This window comes from Lepisosteus oculatus, chromosome 1, assembly GCF_040954835.1.
Source record: "Lepisosteus oculatus isolate fLepOcu1 chromosome 1, fLepOcu1.hap2, whole genome shotgun sequence".
NCBI classification, from domain to species: domain Eukaryota; kingdom Metazoa; phylum Chordata; class Actinopteri; order Semionotiformes; family Lepisosteidae; genus Lepisosteus; species Lepisosteus oculatus.
Window position 1 is genome coordinate 63,884,802 of NC_090696.1, and position 23,280 is coordinate 63,908,081.

Below are 23,280 nucleotides of genomic sequence, written 5' to 3' on the forward strand. Positions count from 1 at the left end.
GAAATAATAATATTAATGAAGTTCAAGCTACAGCAAAAAAGACAGGAAAAAGCATATCATTCAAAGAATCAGATACGACACCCCTTGCTTTTCAAAGCTTTTATTTCTAAGAGCAGGGACGGTCAAACTCACTTTACAAGCACTCACTTTCTAATAAGACTTACAGTTTACTCTTAAAGAGCTACCCTGTCAACTTTCAAAATACTATATCAATATTAACAATAGCTACTACTGTACGTACAGTAAATTCTTACTATGAAAAATAAAAAGTCTGAAGCCTACAGAAGGAACATTCAAGTTGCCCATGTCAAGGTTTGCTGTTTTCCCAAGTGACATCACTCTCGAGATGCTACTGTATGAGCAGGACTTTAACCCCCAAACCCATGCTATGAAATGACCCTCTCTTTCTCACTGAGCAGTTTTCCCAAAGAGGTGGGTGTTTCATAGGCAAGTGGGAGACCTTGCTATGTGTAAGTCTCAATAGGCACTCTCTGAACTTTAAACATTTACAGATTTGTTACTTAAAAAAAACGAGCTCCATAAGAGAGAGGCATGGTAGCACAGTTACTGGCATTGCTGTCTTGCAGTGTTGGGGCCCTGGACTCAACTCTGGACCTGGGGGGCTATCTGTGTGGAGTTTTTGTGTTCTCCCTGTGGGTTTCCTTCAGGAGCTTCAATTTCCTCCCACAGTTCAAAGACATACTAAAAGGTCAGTTGGCTTCTGAGAAAATTAGCCCCGTTGTGAGTGTGTGTGTGTCTGTTTGTACCCTTCATAATAATTCCTTATACCTATATAGCGCTTTTCTTAACACTCTGCTCAAAGCACTTTACAGGTAATGGGGACTCCCCTCCATCACCACCAATGTGCAGCTCCACCTGGATGATGCAACGGCAGCCATAGTGCACCAGAACGCTCACTACACAACAGCTATCGGAGGGAAGGTATGATGAATCTAATTTATGGATAGGGACTATTAAGAGGCTACGACTGGTAAAGGCCAATGAGAAATTTGTCCAGAACACCGAGCCAACACCCCTACTCTTTTTCAGAATCGCTCTGGGATTGTTAGTGACCACAGAGAGTCGGGACCTTGGTTTTACGTCTCATCCGAAGGGCGATGCCTTTTTACAGAATAGCGTCCCCGTCGCTATACTGGGGCATTAGGACCAACACAGACCACAGGGTGAGCGCCCCCTACAGGTCCCACTAACACCTCTTCCAGCAGAAACCTTAGTTTTTCCCAGGAGTAGGAGGATGATATGGCTGCTGGCAAAAGTTTGTGCCATTTTTATAAGGCAAGAAATAAAATTAAAAAGATCACAATATAATCCCTTTGGGAATTTGAGACTCCCTTTTCTGTACCTGGTTGTGATGGAGAGAATGACTGAGGTGGTCCCCCATAGTGTCCATATAGGGTCTGAGAAGGTGCAGATCCAAAGCCAGAGGGATATCCTGCAATGCCAGGCTGGGCCTGAGAGTACGGTGGTGTTGCAACATAGCCAGGTTGACTCATTTTCCTTTGTTTTCAGGTCCTTCTCATTCCACTGCTCTCAGCACAATCTGTTGATGGAAGAGGAAGGGATATTTACTCTTCATTGCTATCACATTCAAATGTATACAGCAACTTTGTGCAAAGTGAGAATTAATGCAAGAGTCAGTTAGGCAACCATAGTTACTAGCAAAAATAGGTCATAGCAGGGACAGGACTTGTTGCATACTTAAGCCTGCTGAGTAGTTATTTCCCGTTGTTGAACATAAGCAGGTACTGTAGATATTGTTTATCTTGTAAACTGGAATATGTTACAGGTGTGTCTAAGAAACCTTTGACACTCTATTGTGAAATAATAAGAATCTGTTGCATTCGCAAAAAGAAAAGATATTCGCATTGTTCTGACTCCCACAAATCATGGTTTGGCCTGGCAACTGATGAGTTAAGAGAATCTGTGCCAAATGGCAAAGGTCACTTACTTCCTCAAAGCAAGGTGGTGCCTGGGTTGGCATTTTAATTTAATGTAATATTTAATTTAGTCATTTAAATTTAGAAATTCCCCATACCTAACTGGAGATCTGCCATACAGAGGCCAGCTGATGGCTATTGTATTTCGTTTGTTGAACAAAAAATGAAAAACAAACATCTGTGGAAGAAAGTCTGAAAGCTATTGGTCTAACAAATAAACAAATGGATATCCTTTGTGATTTGAAAATAAGCTGAGGAAGATGACAGAGGAATAAAATTTCAAAGAACGTGTTAATAAAGAGGACAGTCAACACACCGACAAATGGGAAAATGTTGGTCTGTAATTCTAAATATGCTCTTAAGGAGTATATCACAGCAAAACACAAAAAATCTTGCAATGCCTAAAAAGACAAATCAATATTGTAATGTAATATTCCAAGGTCTTAACCAGCATGGAAGTACTTTACTGGTTTTGATTTGTTCTGCAGAGCCCAATGTTTGTTGCTTGTATTGAGTCTCAAGTACTGTACAGTACCAGGTTCACATTGCAGTACATGTTATTGTTTACAGTACTGTATATTTATTATCTTTAGAATGCAGTGGCACAGTTGCACAGTGGGCAGCATTTCTGCCTTACAACACAGTACTATCTGTGTGGAGTTTGTATATTCTCCCTGTGTTCATGTGGGTTTCCTTTGGGTGTTCCAGTCCGGTCCAGGGACAATTTTACAGCAGCCAATTAACCTACCAGTCTTTGGATCTTTGGATACACTGATAAGTTAATTAGCTTCTGTAACATTGGCCCTGGGGTGATGTAAGTGTTTGTGTCCTTCAATATCCTGGATTCCTGTCCAAAGTGTATTCTGCCTTGTACCAAATGCTTCCCAAAAGCTCTGGGCCACCATGTGCCTGAATTGGTTAAGATGTTATTGAAAGTGATGTGATCTTTAAAAATGTTGCATTAACTCCATTGTCCACTTCCCATTTCTATGTACAGTATACTGTGAACGTAGCACTGAAAAGTAATTAAGACATTGGAAAGCTACATTTTCTTACATCTCTCATTATACTGCCTCTTACAAGCATATGGTCCACATGATCTAAAATGTTAGGCCTACTAGAAAAAAAATCGAATGCGTACCATTTTTAAAAAAGGTTTACATTCACCCACTAACACCAGCACCATAAAACAACTTCCTGAAATAAAAATACTTTGTTATTTTGTAAGGGGGAGTCCCGCTGACAGGTTTATCACATCCCCTTCACAGTAGTTGTTGGGGTGGGAAGAGCATCCCAGCTTTTTTGCTTCCCTTCCAGAAGGTATTCTTGCAACTTCTTCCATCCCGTAACTTTTTTGATCCCTGAATAATGGGACAAGTTCTGGATGCCCAGAAGGGTACCTTAGCTAAGGGACCCTCTCGGCAAAAATGGGACATACACTATGGTTATCTTGTTAAAGCAATACAATGAACTTATAATTATAAGTATTACCAATAGTAAACAATTTAGCATTCTGATTCTAAGTAAATCTTCAAATATTTCTACCCCCATTGCACCCTGGCACCCTAAGAACATAAAGCTTATAAAGGAGAGGAGGCCATTCAGCCCCCCTAACAGATTTGGTATGATATCTTAAGACCTCATCCATCTATTTTCTTGAAAGAATCCAGGGTACCAACTTCAACAAGATGGCTGGGTAGCTTGTTCACTATTCTCCCAAACTCTTTGAGTAAAGAAGTGCTTCCTGTTCTCAATTTAAAATGCACTTCCACACAGTTTAAAATTATGGCTTCTGGTTTGTATTTCACTGTTCATTTTGAAGAAATTCTGTTGGGTTGCCTTTATCATTGCCTTCTTAGTCATTTCTGGTCAAGACTAAAAATGTAGGTTTTATTCAGTCTGTCAGTTTTAGACATTCCATTAATGTATTCCCAATGTATTAAGCTATTCTTCTCTAGATAGACTCCAGAGCAGCCAAATCCTTTCTATAATATGGTGACAAAACTTTAACTTGATATTCTAAATAAGGACTTACTAGTGTATTATATAATTTTAACAAGAATTATATTATTTGGGAACTTTGCGAATTCTACTTGGGGGTACAGTACCTCAGTGCACTCTCTAAGATACCGGACATTTTTCTTATTCTTAAACATCAGACGTTAAACTCAAACAAACTCAAACTCAACAAAGAAAACAATCGGTATATAAACTTTAATAAGGAAAAAAGAGAGGTCAGTGATAATATTTCAAGCCTTTGGGGTTAATCCAAGCAAACAAATTTCTGTTCTTGAAAGTCTTCTTTAATGCCAGTAAACACACTTTATAGAACCTTAACATTAACCTACAATTGATAGCTTACAGTACTGTAATACTGTATAGGCCAGGGCTATCCTATACATTTTGACCTGTTAAGCCTATCCATTAAATATGATATAGCACTGCATTAGTGTGTTTTGTTTCTGCATACTTTAAATTGCATTTTGACACATTCATGTTTCCACAGAATCAACGGGGTTTCAATGCAACATCCTCAAAATGTATACCACTACTGAACCACTTAGGGAGGGAACCTCTGACTACTCCACTTCGACAAGTTTAGACAAAATAACGTCAGAAGCACCCAATTCAGCAGACGCCTAAAACCAATGATAACAACGGGACATGTAACAAGTTAAAAAGGAAACATAATTAAAACCATTCTGCAATTTATCAGCTCACTTTTACTACACATCACACATACTGTACAAAGGCAGTGTTAAAGTCATTTATATTATTCACACTGTACTAACTGTATGAAGTAAATTCAGATTACGCAAAGGACTATTTGACTTTTAGGTCTTTATAGAAGCCCTCTTAACATATAACTGTATGTTTACATTTCACCTGTTTTGCCTAATGTAGTGAAACAAAATCAATACAAAGTTCCAACGGTCAGCAGACAGCACAGAGTCAGCCTGGTTTACATGCATCACAACAGTGTAGACAGCAGCCCTTGATATGTACTGTAGATCAACATTAGCTCTCTTATTAAAGGATTTTATTGGTGGACCTGACAAATATGCATTTAAGAAAAATGTTGTCACTCCAAAAATTTTAAGTCAATTTAAGGAAAAATAAATATTTAACTAAACCTTAATTTTTCAGACATCTTGGAATGAAACCACTTTAGCCTTTATTTTATCCAAGACATTCATCTTGTCACAACCTTATAGCAGTTACTGTCCTGAATTAATCATGGTGTAAACAGGAGATATACATTGACAGCAGCCATATCACCCTGCAACTCACAACTGGCAACCCACTGAAGCTAAGCAGGTGTGAGCCTGGTCAGTACCTGGATGGGAGACCTCCTGGGAAAAACTAAGGTTGCTGCTGGAAGAGGTGTTAGTGGGACCAGCAGGGGGTGCTCATATGGGTCCTAATGCCCCAGTATAGTGACGGGGACACTATACTGTAAATAGGCGCCCTCCTTCAGATGAGACGTAAAACCGAGGTCCTGACTCTCTGTGGTCATTAAAAATCTCTCGAAAAGAGTAGGGGTGTAACCCTGGCGTCCTGGCCAAATTTCCCCATTGGCCTTTACCAATCATGGCCTCCTAAAAATCCCCATCTATGAATTGGCTACATTACTCTGCTCTCCTCCCCACTGATAGCCTTCTGATGCACTATGGCTGCCGTCGCATCATCCAGGTGGATGCTGCACATTGGTGGTGGTGGAGGGGAGTCCCCATTACCTGTAAAGCGCTTTGAGTGGAGTGTCCAGAAAAGCGCTATATACGTATAAAATTATATAATTTATTATTATATAAAATACAAATAAGAATACAAATTACAGCTTTTTTATTTTTTACCTTAGAAATCAGAGTTGATTTTAACATTTTGAAAGTGAAAAAGTTAAAATTATAAACAATGGTGAGCATCTACATCAATAATAACATTAAAATCTATGATAAAGACATTTGGTGGTACTGCATTATAAAATAAAACTTAATATAAACTTTATAAAAAGTACTGTAGGTCTGTAGTCATTTTACACAAGTTTAAAGCAGGTTGCTTTGTTACGTTTTATACACAGTATACTTCTGTAATAATTTACTCTGTTAAAAAAGTTTTTTGACAGCAAGATGCAGTAGCTAAAAGACCACAGTACTCATACCACAAGTCACACTGTAGCTGTCAATTTCACCACACCTTAACTTACACTTCTGTGCAACAGAGTACAGTAGCTTCATGAACCATAGGCCTTTACAGCATAAATTAGAAAGCAACTTAAGATTGTACATTTAGATAATAGTGCATTTATTTTTGTATTATAAAAAGTGATTCATTAAAAATAAATAAAATATTGTCTTCAATAAAAAGACAGAGTAAATGTTAACTCTGATCTCTTAATACAACATGAAATTGGGTGTTGCATCCTTACCTTTAAGCCTGACAGGTATTTAAGAAAATAAGACAGATCCCTAGCTGTGAATCCATAGAAAACTGTTGACATGATCAAGGCCTCAGCAGTCTTTTTACAGTGATCTCTATCTTTAACTATTATTTTTCTGACACTTCAGTTAAACGACTCGCACCTACTGTACATGAAACGATAAGTTAGCAGCCTAAAACGAGAGAACAAAACACCATCACCCAGGGGTAAGGGCTGCTGTCCTCTCCTCTACCGACACTTGCCACGTCAAACACCAAACATCAAAGCAAAGATGATATTACGCCGACAACAGTAAAAGATGCAACATGAAAACAAACCTCCACGATCAATAAGCTTTACAGTAAAAGTCGTGGATAAACAAATACCCAGACGCTGACTTTAACCACACTGTTGGTACTGCTGGCATCGCATGAAAACACGCCTATTAAAAATAAAGTTGTAAAATCTGTTCAGTCAATTGGACACATAACGGATCTGCCTTTTCTTCCTCACAGTGTCAAATATACAAGTGCATCAAGTCAAACAGCACGGTGAGCGACGAAATACTGTCTTATTTACCTGTGTGCCAGTACGGATAAGCCGGACGCGTCTGAGTGTGTAATCGAAACCGAAGTGCCACGTCGAACTCCAACACCGCACCGGCTCCCAATGTCCACGGTGCAGCTCGCTGGCAGGACTGCGCAGGCGCGGAGTAGTGGGAATTCCTCTTACACGTCAGCGTTCACCATTCAGGCAGGCGAGCTGTAGCGGGCAGCTAGGTGTGATGCAGTACGGAAGATTTGCCTTCTTCTTCGGCGCCTCTGCAATGATGTACTACGCACACAAATGTATACACGGCAGCCGACGCGAATGTTATACCGCCTATTATTATTTTGTCATGAAATATACCTTAACCAATGAGTTTACAGGGAAGTTGCATTCTTACAGTATGTGACAGACAGGAGACTACTTCAAGGAATCAGCATCAGCTGCTAATGCTAAACGCGTTTGCTCTTCGTCTCTTTCAGAGATAAAAATTAGAATTAGGCATTACTTTTTTTACTCGTGTACAGTACAAATGTATAGCTTGCTGTGTTATTGAGTAAAAGAGAACTGCGCTGATGCCATCTTATGTATTTTGTGATTTTTTTTAACTGAGTTGATGATGTAGTCAGGCTATATAATTCTGAACGTCCATCATTTTGACAAAATCTTAGCTGCGTAGTGTTTAACTGCCCCCTGTGTAATTGTGTGTATTGTAAATGGCTCGTACGCTGTGTAAACTAATGGCAAACTAATAAAATGACTTGTACAACACTCACAGATTACAAAATAATTTAAAAATTAAAAGACGCATATTTAACCAACCGAGAGGAAAGCTATTTTTTATTCTGCCTACCAATGTTCCCCTTTGCTTTATGCTAATCTACAGTATTTACCTATAGAGTTGTACTGTACGTACCTGTACAGCTCTGTATATCCTGCAAAAAAGTTTCGTCTGTTTATACAATACTAATACAAATCAGATAGAAGATGGGTGGATTAATACCCTTATTCATTTATTCCTTTTTTTAATTGTATAATGTTAGCATGCCCAAAGGGACTGGACAGCCAGTTGACCTTGGACCCCTAGTGTTTTTTTTTCTTCTTACTAAGGAGTTTTTCGTTCCTCTCCGTTGTCTTCTGATCTTTTCTGGTGTGTATTCACAACATGTATTGTCACTTGCTTTGTTAGACGTCTTGGGGCAACCTTGTAGTGAAAGGCGCTATATAAAAATGCATTGAATTGAATTGAAAAACAAAAATATATACATTTCTTGTAGCCAACGGTATCTTACCGTATAACTTCTTAATTTCATTATTTAATTATAATTTAATAATAAATGCTGGCTCTACAATACATCCAATACATAAATGGCTATTTACCCTGTTATACTTTCAACATAGACCTTATGACACAGTTTGATTGCTATTTGTCTCACTTTTTAAAACCTGTATAGTTTCGCAATATACTGTAAGGTTGTCAGTTATACTTAAAATGCCATTTATCTGGAACAAATAAAAGGCTTAGTTTATTCTTTGAGTCTTCTTAACTCCATGTAGGAGTGGCTTGGCATCTTCAGTTAACATCAATTTTCTACTTACTGTATAATATGTATCACTATGTGGGACACAATCGCAGTTAATACAAAGTCTGAAACACACTGTAATTCGTAAGTTTGATCTCAGCTGCACTACAGAACTGCACTATGTTATGAGTGGGAGCACTACATCCTGTACAATGTAGTACCATCGCATTTTTTTCTTCAGTTTTAATAATAACATATCTTTGCTTCATGGTACTTGTAGAATGGACACATTATTAACAGCTGGAACCAGGATTGCGCTGTAATTTCGAAGGGTGTATTCAGCATAATGAAAACAGCAGTTGTAAGACTTTATTTCAACAGTATAATTCAATCTACAGTACTCTGAAACTTAATTTAAAACCCCTTTATGCAACATGCTGTACAGTATGCGATAGTGATAGAAAACGGCATGTGGTAATAGAAAAGTATGAGTGTCATGCAAATGCAAATTGCATCCAGTGAACAAACTAGGTTTTTCTTGTATTACTGTATAAGTATCACGGGGTATACAGGATAACTTTATTTTCAATTTGTTAAATCGCAGCTAAATCCCAGTTAAAAAAAATCCTAAAAAGTGTTAGCAGGAAGTCTAATCAATACTCAATCCGAATCTCCTGATTATTTCACAGCATTTAGCTTTGGACAAAATAACAATTCCTCGTTAACAGGAACCCACGCATTTTTGGCCGAAATTACTCCTAAATAAAAAATCCGGATTGCGAGTTTTCTTGCTAGTGTAATTTTGCAGGGCGGGATTTTGCAAATGACGTATTGCAACGGGTTGGACTTTTGAGTTTTGTAATGCGTGATGTGAATGGTACTGTTAAACATACAGCGCTGCTTTGCTTGCGTTGGGCTAAACCGCAGCAGAATCAACTCCAGGCAACTTTATGAACTAATTTGTGGTTGGTGAACACTGATGAAATCCACCAGGATGGTCACTGGGGATTATATCTGCATAACAGTTCGCGGAGGAGCGCCTTGGGGTTTCGTTCTGCAAGGTGGCAAGGAATTTCAGCTACCATTGCAGATCTCTGAGGTGAGATGGAAATAAACTGATAAATTGATAGTGATGATCAATCTACCTCTGATGATTATGATGATACTTTTTTTTATGGAAGTATTGGCTTTAGTCTATTATATTACATTCTTCAACATAATCCGAATGCTACCTGTATTATAATAAATAGATGTACTGTAACAGCTGTTGGATTATTCTTGTTTTTAGAGGTACTCTACATACAGTATTTTTAGACAGCTAAAGAATAAATTCACAACTGTAAATACAGTATATACATGGAATAGTTACTACAACTTCGTGAACAGCTCTCAGATTAATTACAGAGTCCGAGATCTGTATGGTACTGATTTGGATACTGCAATGAAAAGCAAAGTCGATTTTACAGATATTTTTACAGATAAAAATTTACTTCGTCAAAAGCTGGCGGGTAAACCACAAAGGATAGGTAAATAATTGAAAACGCATGTCTGGCGATGGATTCATCAGATCCACGGTAGTATCCTGCGTGTCCGCACCGTCCTTTTTAGGTATTCTCCTACAAAAAGTAATGTAACGGAGGTTTTATTCTGGATAGAGAGTACGAAGGTGCTAATATGAGCCACAGCTGGATATAATTAAAAAAAACATTAGCATTGTTCCTCTCGGAAGACAACTAATGTATTGTATTATAACTTTAAATGTACTTTATCAATATACAGTACTGTATGGTACTGTGCATGCATTTGAAGAATTTGAAATGCGTCAGCTACAGTATAGCCTTCAACTGTTTGCTGCACGTGCGGAGTTGACTCTTAACATAAATACTGAATGGTTACAAAAACACAATGTACATTTCATTTCCTCATAATCTTAGTTTTGCATGAAGATTTTATTTTTTTTACTCTTTAGAAATGTATTTTTCTGTCAGTAAAACAAACTGTTCTATGCCTTGGTGAATATCACCGCTTGCACGGAGCAACAGCAGAGCCCAAGTTCAGTTGTGTGGTGCTCTGAGCTACACTGAAGCTATCTGATTCATTGCCTCTCAGACTAATCCGAAGAAGAACATAAACAAACTCCTCACCAGATTTGAGGAGTGTTATTAATTATTAATGAGCAATGTTTATCCTTTTAGTGTGATGAGAAAGTTAACGGTTCTGAGCAGAGAAAACATACATGGGGGGCTTTAAAATCCTTTTTATTTTGACATAGTAGGAAAAATATACAGTATGGTGGTGTTTTCAAGTCTGTATATAAAGATTTGATGTAAGTAAATGGACTGAATAGAATGTCGTTGTGTTTTGGAACCATAGAAGACAACTACAATCAAGATGTATGGCATGAAGAAATATTATAAATATTTTTTATACATAAATATAATATGCATACATAAAAGGTGTACGATAATTAGTGCTTGAAATATATTTAAATATATTAAAAAATAGTTACTGGTTGTTAAATGCATTTCAAGAACACACTTTCATATACTCTTAATGTAGTGCAAATATTGATATACAGTTTTTCATTAGGTTTTCAAAATTAATTATTAATTTCTTGTAATTGTTTTCAAGACCAATCTAGAATATTTTCAGTTGTATACAGAATATATATAATCCTCTTCTCTATGGAGTTTTAAGCAAAGTTCAGGAGAAGGTTAAACCCCAACCTCACCCAGTTCTGCTCACCTCCATATAAATCACAATTCTAGAGTGACCTCTTCCACATTATTATTTTGTATCCCACCCTTCACCACATTATCCCTATTGCTTCCACTCATATAGTATATTGACTTATCCCTTCTTGTAAAACTAAGGGGATTTCTGAGTCTTGTCCTGACCGTCAGGATGCTATTCTCTCCACCAGGAGAGAAAAGTCAACAAAGCAAACTAATTCAATCAAGAATTTGAATTCATGGTCTTAATTACTGTTTAATTACTGTTTGGATGAACTACTGAAAGGGCTGAGAATGGAGAATTACAGGTAGGGTTATTGTACAGTATGTGGAGTTAAGCAACAGCCTTTGGACAAGATTAAGCAGTCACAACCTATGGATTCTCAGTCTGTTCCTTGCACCAAATTTAAGTAATCCGGTAAAATGCCTTTACTGAAATACTGGTGAGTACAAAAATCACATGGAGGTGGGGAGAACACGTAAAGTAAACTTTCAATTCACTTGCCACACCACAGTGCTACCCACAGAATTACCAGTTTTGCAATTCACTAATCATCTGACATTAAACTTCTCCCATTTGTATTTGTAATGCTCAACAAATAATCTCAGAAATCCTTTTGTCAATGTTTTTTTTTTCCACACACATGCACAAAATGAAGAGTATAAGAATAATGTTTTAAAAGTCCAACCATAACAAAGACATTTTAAATTGTGAATAAATACAGTGGGAGCAGTTTTGCCCTGGCCCAGCCAGGAGTTTCTTAAGAGGCTCGGGGTACATACAGCACCACTCCCTGAACTGCAGAGAGATCAGAAGCTCCAAAACACTGGTTCCTCTGCTGTGGGAGAATTCAGCACTGTGCAGATATGAAGGAGGAGACTTTCTGTAACAGGCTTAGTATGACTGATCCTTGCCACATACAGTAAATACAGTGAATAATCATACTGTAGGTTTCTATCAGCACTTTAGAAAAAGGTTAGTAATAACAAACACATTTTTTAGAGTTACTGCAAAGAAACAAGTAATTTCTAGATATAAAGCAGACCAGTTGAATAACATGTTTGGAATTTGTACAAATTTTGAGCCTTTTTGTTAAAAAAAAGTGAAATCACAAAAAATGACTACAAACGTACCTTTATTACACAGGCTTTCAGGGATAGAGATTGTCTAGAGATTTTTGTATGTCTGGGTTCAGCGTTGATACCAGAACTTCATTCCACAAGAAATTGTAAATTTTCTTTATTCCTTTCCCAGGGACACAATGATTTAAGGATGTTATTTTCTGCAGGTAAAAATAAGCATTCATTTAAAAAAATCTAAATGCCATGAGTGCTGCTAGCTGTTAAAGAAAACCTGGCTGCCTTCAAATGCTTATAAATCTATCTAGGATTTTATCAGAAGACCCTGTCTGGGTATTTCTTCAGGATTCCTGAAGAAAACAAACTTTATTAGATTCATGCTGGAGTGCTTTGATTGTTTATTAAAATTTTAAACAAGATACCACATGGCATTCTACTTTGTTTAAACATCATGTAAATCTAAAAAATGACAGACATCACAAGATTTAATCCAGTTTTTGAATGTTTATGTGTTTTACTAGTGATAATTTTATTTTAATCAGTCACTGTGATGTTAGTATTTGTAGGTGTTTTAACTAAATAATATTTGATGCTAAAATTTTTATATTTCACACACCTAAAACTTGGGGATTTCCTTCCTGTTTGCTTACTGTTTACTACTGAAAATGTTTTATAAAACTGATGGATGGAGTAAAATAAGAATGAGAATTACAAGGTTTCAAGATTTTCAATGTGACCAGCCAACAGTTGTTGAGCAACAACTGTCGCAAAAAAAGAGTTTCTCTCTTCTAACAACTGTAAGACAAATGGTAAATAAAATAATTGGCTAAAACATGAGTGGAAAATTATTTAATCCCTTGACTCGAGTTGAGGGCCTAGCAGTAGATCAAGAGGGCATTTAAAGGTTTTGGCAGATAATTCCCGCAGGCTCTGGCCATGTGGAAAACTGGAGACCATCAGATGTTGACCTTACTTGAAACAGAAAAAGTTTTCTGCTAGTGTCTTTGGAAACACAAGTGTTATGCAATAAAATCCTGTTTCCTAAAATAAACGTACATACAGTATCCCTCCTACTAAACTTTAAACCTGATGTTTAAACTGGTTTCTCTTGATGTAAAGTTTTATTTTTTCCAAATTTTATTTTCTAGGATGGATTCAGAGAGAATTAACAATAAAACAAATAATTTTATCCTGACTTAATCAATATACAGTAGTTATTGTAGGTGAATACAGAATGTTTTCACTCGGATCTCAGTGTTGTTGCAATGGCTAAAGCTGTTGACAAACATCTTTATGAACACAAAAGCTGTTGACAGAGTACTGACAAACTAGGTTCAGACAATTTCATTAGAAAACGAAAGGAGGGATGGGTTATATGAATGAAAATTAACGTTGTCCACTACAACATCATCTCAAAGAGCTAATGCTATGCAAAGCAAAATAAAAAGTTTGACCCACCACAAGCTCCTAACATTTCAATACATTAATAGTTATAACTTTAATCTGTTCCTACTGATACATTTATTGTATCAGTTAACAAGTGTTTCAAGTAAATAGCTGTGTCAGCATGCGTAGGCTGCGAAGGAACACGTAAGTGAGGAACCTCACTCACACATGAAGAAGGCTCCACAGCCGAATTGTTGTGTTTCCTTTCTTTTCTTTTCAGCATGGAATAAACCCGTGACCGGTTCCTTTGTTAGCTAGTGATGCAGTATTATAAGACCCCTCATTAGATACAGCATATCGTTTATAAAATACTCTGCTGAATTTTAATCTCTGATTGTTAACGGAAGTGCCATTGTTGTGTTTGTAAGTTGTGTTTTGTTGTTACCAAAAGATAGGTTAAGTGGTTACTGGGAAAATTATCCCAGGTGTGAGTTCTTAGAGTACGTGTGTGCTCTGTGATGGACTGGTGTTCGTCCAAGATGTATTCCACCTTGCACCTGTTACTTGCTGGGATGGGCACCGGCTCCCTCATGACCCTGTATTAGATAAAGGGGTTAGAAAATGGGTGGATGGAAGTTTAATTTTAACTTCTCAAGCGCTTTGAGAAGCCACCTTTAAAGGCGCTATATAAAATAAAGTTTATTATTATTGTTGTTGTTATTATTATTATTATTATTATTATTATTATTATGATGATGATGATGACAGGATTCATGGCTTATTTAGAACTTTGTAATAAATATTGATGTGCAGGTAATAGTATCAGCTTTAGTCTATTTAGTCATTTAAGAAATGACCAGCACAGATTTAATAACCTATTTTTGATCTTATTGTAAGGTATAGGAATTATAATAAAAGACATAATTAAAGACACTGAGGACCATAGTGCCTCCTTGTAATCCGTCAGAGAAATTCTGACCCCTGCTGGTAAAAAGCTGTAATGTAATGTGCCTGTGTACCTCAGTGTTCTTTATGAACAGTACAGTATATTGCAATCTAGGCCCTTCTAGCTGGTTAGCACAACCAGTGAATCTTTCTGCATTTTGTAAAGAGGAGAGGATTGTAATAAGCTCTTTAACAATTGAGTGATGACGTACTGTGTATCAGTACATCTTACTTGGCAAATAAAGCCTTGTTTCTTTTAGTTATTCTGTCTGTCTTGTCTGTCTTGGGACTCAATTACATCCTTTTTCAAAGCACTTACTGAAGTGAAGTTACTGTACCTAAAATGTGCAGATTAAGGTCAGGAATAAGTAGTTTATTAGAATAAACAGTGCCTGTGAAAACTTTGGACTAGATTTCTTTCTGTATTCCCCTCAAAAGAGCTTTTTAAAAAAAATATAGCCATTGCTTAAAACAACTTAACAGTAATGAGAGATCATTCCACATTGATATTTAAAAAATAAAAATATTTCTGAGCTGTCTGGCAGAGAACAGTACGTAGTCACCATAGTGCAAGATATGTACACTTCAGCAAATAGAGTATATCATGAAAGACAATACTTACTGTCAAATGCATGAACATTCTAAGTATTCTACAGTATGTAAATATCCTATCTTACAACAGAATTTCCGCACATCCCAAATATTTTTTCTTGATAAATAAACACTTACAGTATATTACTGTATGTGCACACTACGTAATACTGTATACAGTACGCTTCAAGGCACATATTCTTTTCTTTTTATTCTGTTTGGTTTAACCAATGCGATTAATTGTCTCACTGGTAATTAATTTCAGTATTATTCTATTGATATTCATTTTTCTGCTCATTATGATCTATTATTATCTAGAGAATGGCTAGAGCACAGCCCTTATTTGAAGCCACGCAGCAAAGGAACAGAGTACAGGCTGTACTTTGGCATGAGCTAGTCTTATCTGTGATATCAGATGAGACATAATCACTGCTGTGTATTTATGAGGCTGTTGCTACAGGAATCCATTAATTCAGTTAAGGAAATGTTCATTGACAGAAAATATTCTCTTGTTTATTTTAGCACAGCTTGCTGGCAGTATTGTATAATTAAATACCCATTTACTGTAGAACTTGTTAGTATTGGGTGTCAACAAGCACAAGAAGTTACATGTTATGCAGTCTATGAAAAGAACTTAGAAACCACGGAACCAACAAAACGGACATACAGTACTGTATACTAAAAGTCCTTTTCAGGCTGCATGATATGCTTGAACTGAATGTCATTCCGACCTCCCTGGAATTAAATCTTCAACTAGCAAACTCCATTGCATTGTGGTCCAGCTTTAGTTCTTCATGTAGTAGATACCTCAACATGACTGATGGAAACATACAGGAAATGTTCCAAAACAACAAGACACTCTTTACACTTCAAATGATACAAAGTGATCATAGCTTTGTGTAATGCTTCACATTTTAGCATAACAATAATCCAGGTTCTTGTCTTGTGCTTTTTGCTTCTCATATTTGATATTCTGTCACAATATCTTTGTTTCACTCTGTCTGTATCTACCTTTATTTATTATTAATTTAAATTGGAAAAGGGTGAAATTATTATACTACCAAAAACATCAGTGACTGAAAGATACAATTCTTTAAGAGTGGTCGAACTTTGATACAAAGTGGTCACAGCTTTGTGTAATGCTTCACATTTTAGCATAATAATAATCCAGGTTCTTGTCTTGTGCTTTTTGCTTCTCATATTTGATATTCTGTCACAATATCTTTGTTTCACTCTGTCTGTATCTAACTTTATTTATTATTAATTTAAATTGGAAAAGGGTGAAATTATTTTACTGCCAAAAACATCAGTGACTGAAAGATACAGTTCTTTAAGAGCAAATTCATTTTAATTTTGCATTGACGGTGAAAGCCTTTTTATTTTTCAAATACGTCACAATCTGGAATAAAGAATTTCTGAAAACAGCAAGCCTGTCTAGGTTTTTCTTGATTTCAGAATGTAAAGAGTACAAATTATTGTCTTTAAGTACCTTAAGTGTGGGTTACATGTACAGTATACAGTGTAAGCAGTGAGTCTTCATTGAAAATGAATACTTACCAATAAAACTGAAAACATTAACTTTTTTACCTCCGAAATGTCACTCTATCACTAGACAACTCTGTCCTCCAAGTCTAAACTCTATTACCATACCTCTTGATAAAGACACAGTTATAAGCTCAAGTTCCCAACTGTAACTGGGTTATCTATTAAAACAATTGTTCTTGTTTCTATCGAGTAGACTGGCACGTAGTTGTAGCCATCGTGCATTTAAACAATTATCTGAATTACTGTAGATAATACCTCACAGATGTTACATTGTTTTTGGAACCTTTCTGCAAATGCCTTATGAAAGAACGTATGTAAAGTACATTATTATCAAAGACATACTGTTATTTAAAATAAAAATGTTAATCAGTGCATATTCTGTAGTTTTCATTGAAATGATACCTACGGTAATAGCCTTGGTGTCATACTATTGCTAATGAAGCAACATTTTGGCAAATGTATCACATAATTGATACAATGATACAATGATATACAATGATACAATGATAAGATACAATGTCTCTGTAGATGTTGCAGTCGTGACAAAAATTTAAATTTGAGTTTTTTTTTGTGGAGGATATTTTACAATTGTCAGTTTAAGAGCAGCATGTTTTATTCTTAATGAGTAACCATGTTCATTGATTAAAATTAAATATAAATGTAGAAATGAAAGGAAATATGAAGAACAGCATTTAAATGGGACAGCTAGTGCTGCTTCTTCATAGCTCCATGGTCCTAGGTTTTTGGAAGTCGGTATGACGTTTGCATATTCTCCCCATGTTCCCTGTTGCCCTCTGGTCAACTCGCATCCTCTCCAGAGTGAGAGCACTTTATACCCCCAGTCCCTATCTGGAAAAGCAACAGGCACAAGGCAAGTTACAGCCTGAATGGGACTGTGGGATCATCATATCATCATTTAATTATATAGAAGTAAATTCAGTCACTGAATACCTTAAAAATAGCACAAGGCCCTTTTCATATCCCTGCTCTGATTCACCATGATTTCAGTGCCTTGCAAAAGTAAAGTATTTACCGCTTTCCAATGATGTCCCATGTTGTTGAATTTCAAATAATTTGTACCCTTCTGTAAAGTGAATATTTAAATGAAATCGTAAATGCTAGAACTGGACATATTTATATGTGAAGTAAGTTAAATGCTACAGAACAGATTTTTGTTCCATTAAAATCTCCAAATCGGGGCAGCGTATCGGGCACTGTAATGGTCTGTGGTAGTGAAGCAGGAGCTGAGTTTAAAGTCAAAGCTCTCGGTTTACCTGTCGATCTATGTCCTCGTCCTCACCTATGGTCATGAGCTGTGGGTAATGACTGAAAGAACGAGATCGCGGATACAAGCGGCAGAAATGAGGTTTCTCCGCAGGGCTGCAAGGCTGACTCTCCGTGACAGGGTGAGGAGCTCAGCAATTCGGGAGAGCCTCAGAGTCGCTGTTCCTCCAGATTGAGAGGAGCCAGTCGATGTGGTTTGGGCATCTCATTGGGATGCCCCCCAGTCGGCTTCCGCTGGAGCTGTTCTGGGCACGTCCCACTGGGCGGAGACCCCGTGGCAGACCCAGGACACGCTGGAGAGATTATATCTCTCGGCTGGCTTGGGAGCACCTGGGGATCCCCCAGGAAGAGCTGGAATCTGTTGCTGGGGACAGGGAAGTCTGCGCTGATCTACTCGACTTGCTGCAACTGTGACCCTCACCAGGTAAAGCAGAGTGAAAATGAATAGATGGATAAAAACTCCAAAGAAACGTGGCAGTGTTGATAAGCTACAGGTTGCAAAATGTTACACTGGTATCCAAGAAGATTCATGAGGCCAGGAAAGACTGTAAAGCCTAAAGATGCGGTGCGTTGAAAAGTTGGACGTTTCTGTGAGGCAGAAAACAGCCATTATAAAAACAGTGATGCTGTTTCAGGAGCAGGAGCCACAGGATTAATTCCACCTTACATTTGACATCTGGGTTAACATGATGGTGCAGAGATGACAGGGCACAGCACAGCTGAAGTGAACAAGGAGCTTGTTTTGAATAAAAGTGAGAATTAAAGGAATTGGTAAAACTGTCTTAATGTAGCCCAGTTTAGCCTGTGACAGGGAGGTGTGAAATGATAAGAATTAAAGATGATTTCCAGAGATCCAAAGGTGGAGAACTCCAGAGATTTTCTCTTTTGTGAAAGAAACTCAGACATCGCAGAAAATTGTGAAGAATGCAAATTGGGGGGTTGGTGGTTAATGAGAAGACAGACATCTGAGGAATGAAAGATGGAGGAGAGTTTGTAAATGAAGAAAGATCCAGCCGAGGGCTTCTGAAAATATTGAAAAAGGCCTAGGTTAAATCAACAATCAGAAGCACTCATTTAATAGTATTTACCTCTCTGGAATACCCACCAAGGTGCCTGGAGTTTGGGGTCAGTAAAAGGCAAATATGTGATGATAGTGTGGCAAGTCATGCATTTCCTGATGCTTTGATCACCTATAGTGTGTTCAATCATTACATGGCACAAAAGAGCTCAGAACTAGGGATTACACTTTTAATTATGGGAATGGAGAAGTTATTGAAGAGGTCAACGGTATTGTTGTTTTTAACCACAATACGTGAGGATGGCTACAATAAGAGGGCTAATGGATGAAATGAGCAAAGGTGGAATGTAAAAGAGAGGCAGAGAAAGCAGGTATCAGGTGGGATCCTGCACAACAAGGGAAGTCAGTGCACGATACTTCCACTGAGGGGGGGCAGCAGCCTGAGCAGAAGATAGGAGGTGCAGAGCTGAAACTGAAAGATTCTGTGGATGTTTCCATTGATACAAGTAAGCCGAGTCAAAGGTAGGGAGTTCTGAAGGAGTCAGGAGACCAATACAGCAACATTTTGGAGGCCAACAGAGATTGGAGGGATAGGAGAGAGCTGCATTTGACGAGTCAGTGGAGTTGTTAGAGTTTTATTTTCTTCAAGCAGGCACAGTAGAAGTAAAAGGAAGAGAAACTGAGGGTGTACAGTAATGTCTCTTACAAAAGCAAAATCCAGATATAAAGATGAAATACATAAACAGGTTAGCTAAAAACATGGTAGTTATACCCTACATACATATAGTAAATAGGCGAGATTAGGCTTGGACCTCCTCCACAACTTATTATTATAATTTATGATTTTAGAATAAATCTTAATGGACCCTCTCCAAAGATCCATAATCCTAAAAGAGATCTTTTCCTCTTTTACTTTTCATTGACTGAGGCACGGGAGGGTTGTCCAACAATGTCCACCAATTAATAATTGACAGCAATGCCAAGACACAGCAAAAAAACAAAAATAATGCATCTTTGTGTTTAAAGAAATCAAGAAACTGAATCTTTAACTTGATTTCTCCAGCCTTGGCAAATGTGGTTCAATATAGGCACAAAGGTGATTTTGTCTGTAATGGTTACTAACTGGGAGGGAAATAAAAGTCATTAGCAGAGGAGGTTATTTCCTTATAAACTTGGGAATTCAAAGTAGTCCTTGATATTGTCTGTCTTCTGCATGACTGTTGTGAGTGGATTTTTTCAACTGTCCTGTCAACCATAAACCATACAATACTGTCCTTGAACTTAAAACTAAAGCATTAATGAGGAATTATCATGTGCACCTGGTAATCCACTGCTTTATCTGGAGAAAGAGAAAGAAAGATTATTATTTCTGCCGTGTCTATAAACCATTTATGTCAATATACTACCATCTGTGAGAAACATAATTATGTCAAGAGTATTTTTGTTATGTCACCTTTGATTACTTTAGAACAAATGAATCTGCTATTAAATTTCATGTGTCCAAGTTTTCCTTTTCAGGAGAAAGTGTTGTTAAAATATCTGACAGAAGAGGTTTTCTGTATGCAGGGAGCTGTTTCCCTTAAAAGGAAGTTGTTTTTTATTATGCCTTTTAGAAGCCCTGGCTGAAGAGTTGAAATTGTAATGTCATGACTCACTTCAGATTTAAAGGGACTGGAACGTTTTATTTTCTGACAATGCAGAATCTAGAACAATGTTTCTCATCCAGAATAATTTACTGTCTTGCCAAAATCTGAAACTCTTCAAGATGTAGAGAATGCTAATGTTAGAAGTTCTTAGAAAAACACTGATATAAAAAATATAAAATAATAAAAGCCAAAGGGCTTAATATGTTTTTTATTCTGATAATGTAATACAGTATTCAGACATTTGATATTGATATCATAGGATGGGTTAACAAGAAAAATATACACATATTGTGAGAAGTCAAAGTAATAATAAGATTTGTCATTGAACTTAATAGTAATAATATCAGAAAAAAATAGAATTTGATTAAAAAGAGGTAGAGTACAGCATTTTTAACAGTTGTATTATTTTACAGGTTTTAAAAGAATTGAAGTTTTCTAGTGTTGCTGTTGTTGTGATACCTTGGCAGTGTGTGAATTCCTTCTTGGCTCAGCTTAGTAAAACATCAATAAACTAAGCACTGGCCAGCTGGCAAAGGTGTGGCTATAACTGAGTGTTTGGGATGTTTATGCTTTCTTGATTACTTCATTCCTTAATTGTATATTCCTTGGATTTTTTATACAATTATTTTATCTTTTGCATGTACAGTATTATTTGAAGTTATGCTTCCCCATTTGAAACCCTTTTATCACCTAGTGATTACCAAACCATCTTTAAAACAAATTCTGTAGATCCAGTCAATGTTCTTGGAGTATTAAAAAGTGCCAGACACATCAATACAGCAAGCATAGACAAAACTAAGTTTGACAAAATTCTGTCTGCTGCAGGGCTAGCTGTTTTATGCTTGTTGCTTTTATCAGATACAAATCACATCCATATCGTGGCAGACATCAGTTCAATATTTCTGTAGTTGGGTTTCACGCCACTATTAGAATTATTTGGCAAAGGAAATGTTGTATTAGGATTGGAGAATTGTTTAAAAACTAGTCAAAAACACATTGTCCAGGCCTTTTGGTGACTGTTACGTAACCACATCTAGGTTTCAGTGCAAAACACATTCCACCTGTGGAATTCAGAGCATTGTAAGAACAACACATTATGGGTTTCTCACTTTGGTTTGAATCAGTCTGATCTGAAAGGTCTTGAATCAGGAAAATGTAATTGTAATTGGTGTACGGTATATGTATCTTTAATAGAGAATACTTGTGATAGGTGAATGAAAAGGTGCTAAATTAAGAGAAGTGAGAGTGGCACAAAGCTTCACTTTTAAATAGAGTAATCAATAAACGAACAGCTCATGAACAGCTGCTACTCTAAACCGAGTGGGCAGTTTTGTCAGTGTGCAAGCTTGTTACAACACAAACATACGACAATATGTTTTGTTAGTAGTAGCTCTCACTATGCACTGATCACCAAATGGACTAGATGGGTCCAGTGGAGTCCTATCATTTCTAACCCTGACAGAAGAAAAACATATATAACAGAAATAGGAAATACAGTGTATATACTGTACATATAAATGATTAACTGATGAAATGGTGCAGGTTTGTGTCTGTTTTTTAGTGTGCCCTGTAACTGGCATCCCATTCAGAGTGTGTCCTGCCTTCCACAATTTGCTTTCTGAGATAAGCTCCAGCTCCCCTATACCCTGTATTGGATAAAGTGGTTAGAAAATGGATGGATGTTGTTCTCCTTTAGGAAGGCTGACGTTGGTTAGATATTCATATCGCATTTGCCCATCATTGTTCTTCGAGGTTCATGTCCAGGCTTGACGATAGAGTTCACAGTACATAATGAGCCTGTCAGGGCACTGTCATTCTCCTGGAATCCCAAAAGCTTTTAAATTATCTGCATTAGGGAACTGGTATAATGGGTTTATTGGGCCTAATGCTTTTTTGGACTTAATGCCTCTGTCAAGGTCTAGCTTTTTCCTGCTTTGCCCTGTTTTTGACCAAATCCGCGCTGTAGACAGTCAGTTCAGAGGGTCATTGTGGACTTCCACCCAGAATTAGAAATATGTAGAACATAGGATCCAACATGTTTTGGATTTAGAGAACTTTAAACTTTAGAGATCTGTTCATAGACGTCATGCTCATTGCTTTGTGTGCAAAGTCTGTTATTTGGTTAGGTAAAGGGTGGTAAAGACTACTTGAAATGTTATACCAGGCACTAACCCACACTCTAAATTCCATAAGGTATAGACTATCTGTATATTCTACAGTTCAGGTTGTGAAATGTTAGGATTACATTCCATATCATCCAGAGCAGGGATCAAAAACTGGTTCCATATGGGTTGTCAGCTGTACAGAAGACATTTTGTGGTGGTCTTACAAAAGTTTACACTTACAATACACAATAAGATCATTTGCCAAAAAGATAAGAGGCTGTGGAAAAAAAATTGCTGCTCTGTGTTAACTTTGTAATGCACTGTATTTGTAATCACCATTTAAAAAAATACACCCGTTTTGGAATCACTAGTTATTTAAAACTAGCATTGTAATTGGAAGAATGACATTTGGAGGGCTGAATAATTTTCAATACACAATTGCAAAATTACAGTGCCATGTTAGGTATTGAAGATGTTGTACTCTGGGTACATATTACAATGTAA

The 23,280-nt window shown here is 37.0% G+C and overlaps 2 protein-coding genes across 2 annotated transcripts in view; one reads left to right on the forward strand and one right to left on the reverse strand.

The window, feature by feature from the left end:
- sec24d (SEC24 homolog D, COPII coat complex component) overlaps positions 1-7,078 on the reverse strand; it is a 43,706-nt gene extending 36,628 nt beyond the window's left edge. The window contains exons 1-2 of the mRNA XM_006630000.3: positions 6,955-7,078; positions 1,364-1,561 (exon numbers count right to left, since the gene is read on the reverse strand). Of these exons, the coding sequence (XP_006630063.2) occupies positions 1,364-1,514 (151 nt within the window). The 5' untranslated portion in view covers positions 1,515-1,561; positions 6,955-7,078. The remainder of the gene's footprint in view (positions 1-1,363; positions 1,562-6,954) is intronic.
- Positions 7,079-9,423: 2,345 nt separating this feature from the next.
- The window catches only part of LOC102688236 (synaptopodin-2), a 40,490-nt gene continuing 26,633 nt past the window's right edge, over positions 9,424-23,280 (forward strand). The window contains exon 1 of the mRNA XM_015345901.2: positions 9,424-9,543. Coding sequence (XP_015201387.2) covers positions 9,424-9,543 — 120 coding nt within the window. The remainder of the gene's footprint in view (positions 9,544-23,280) is intronic.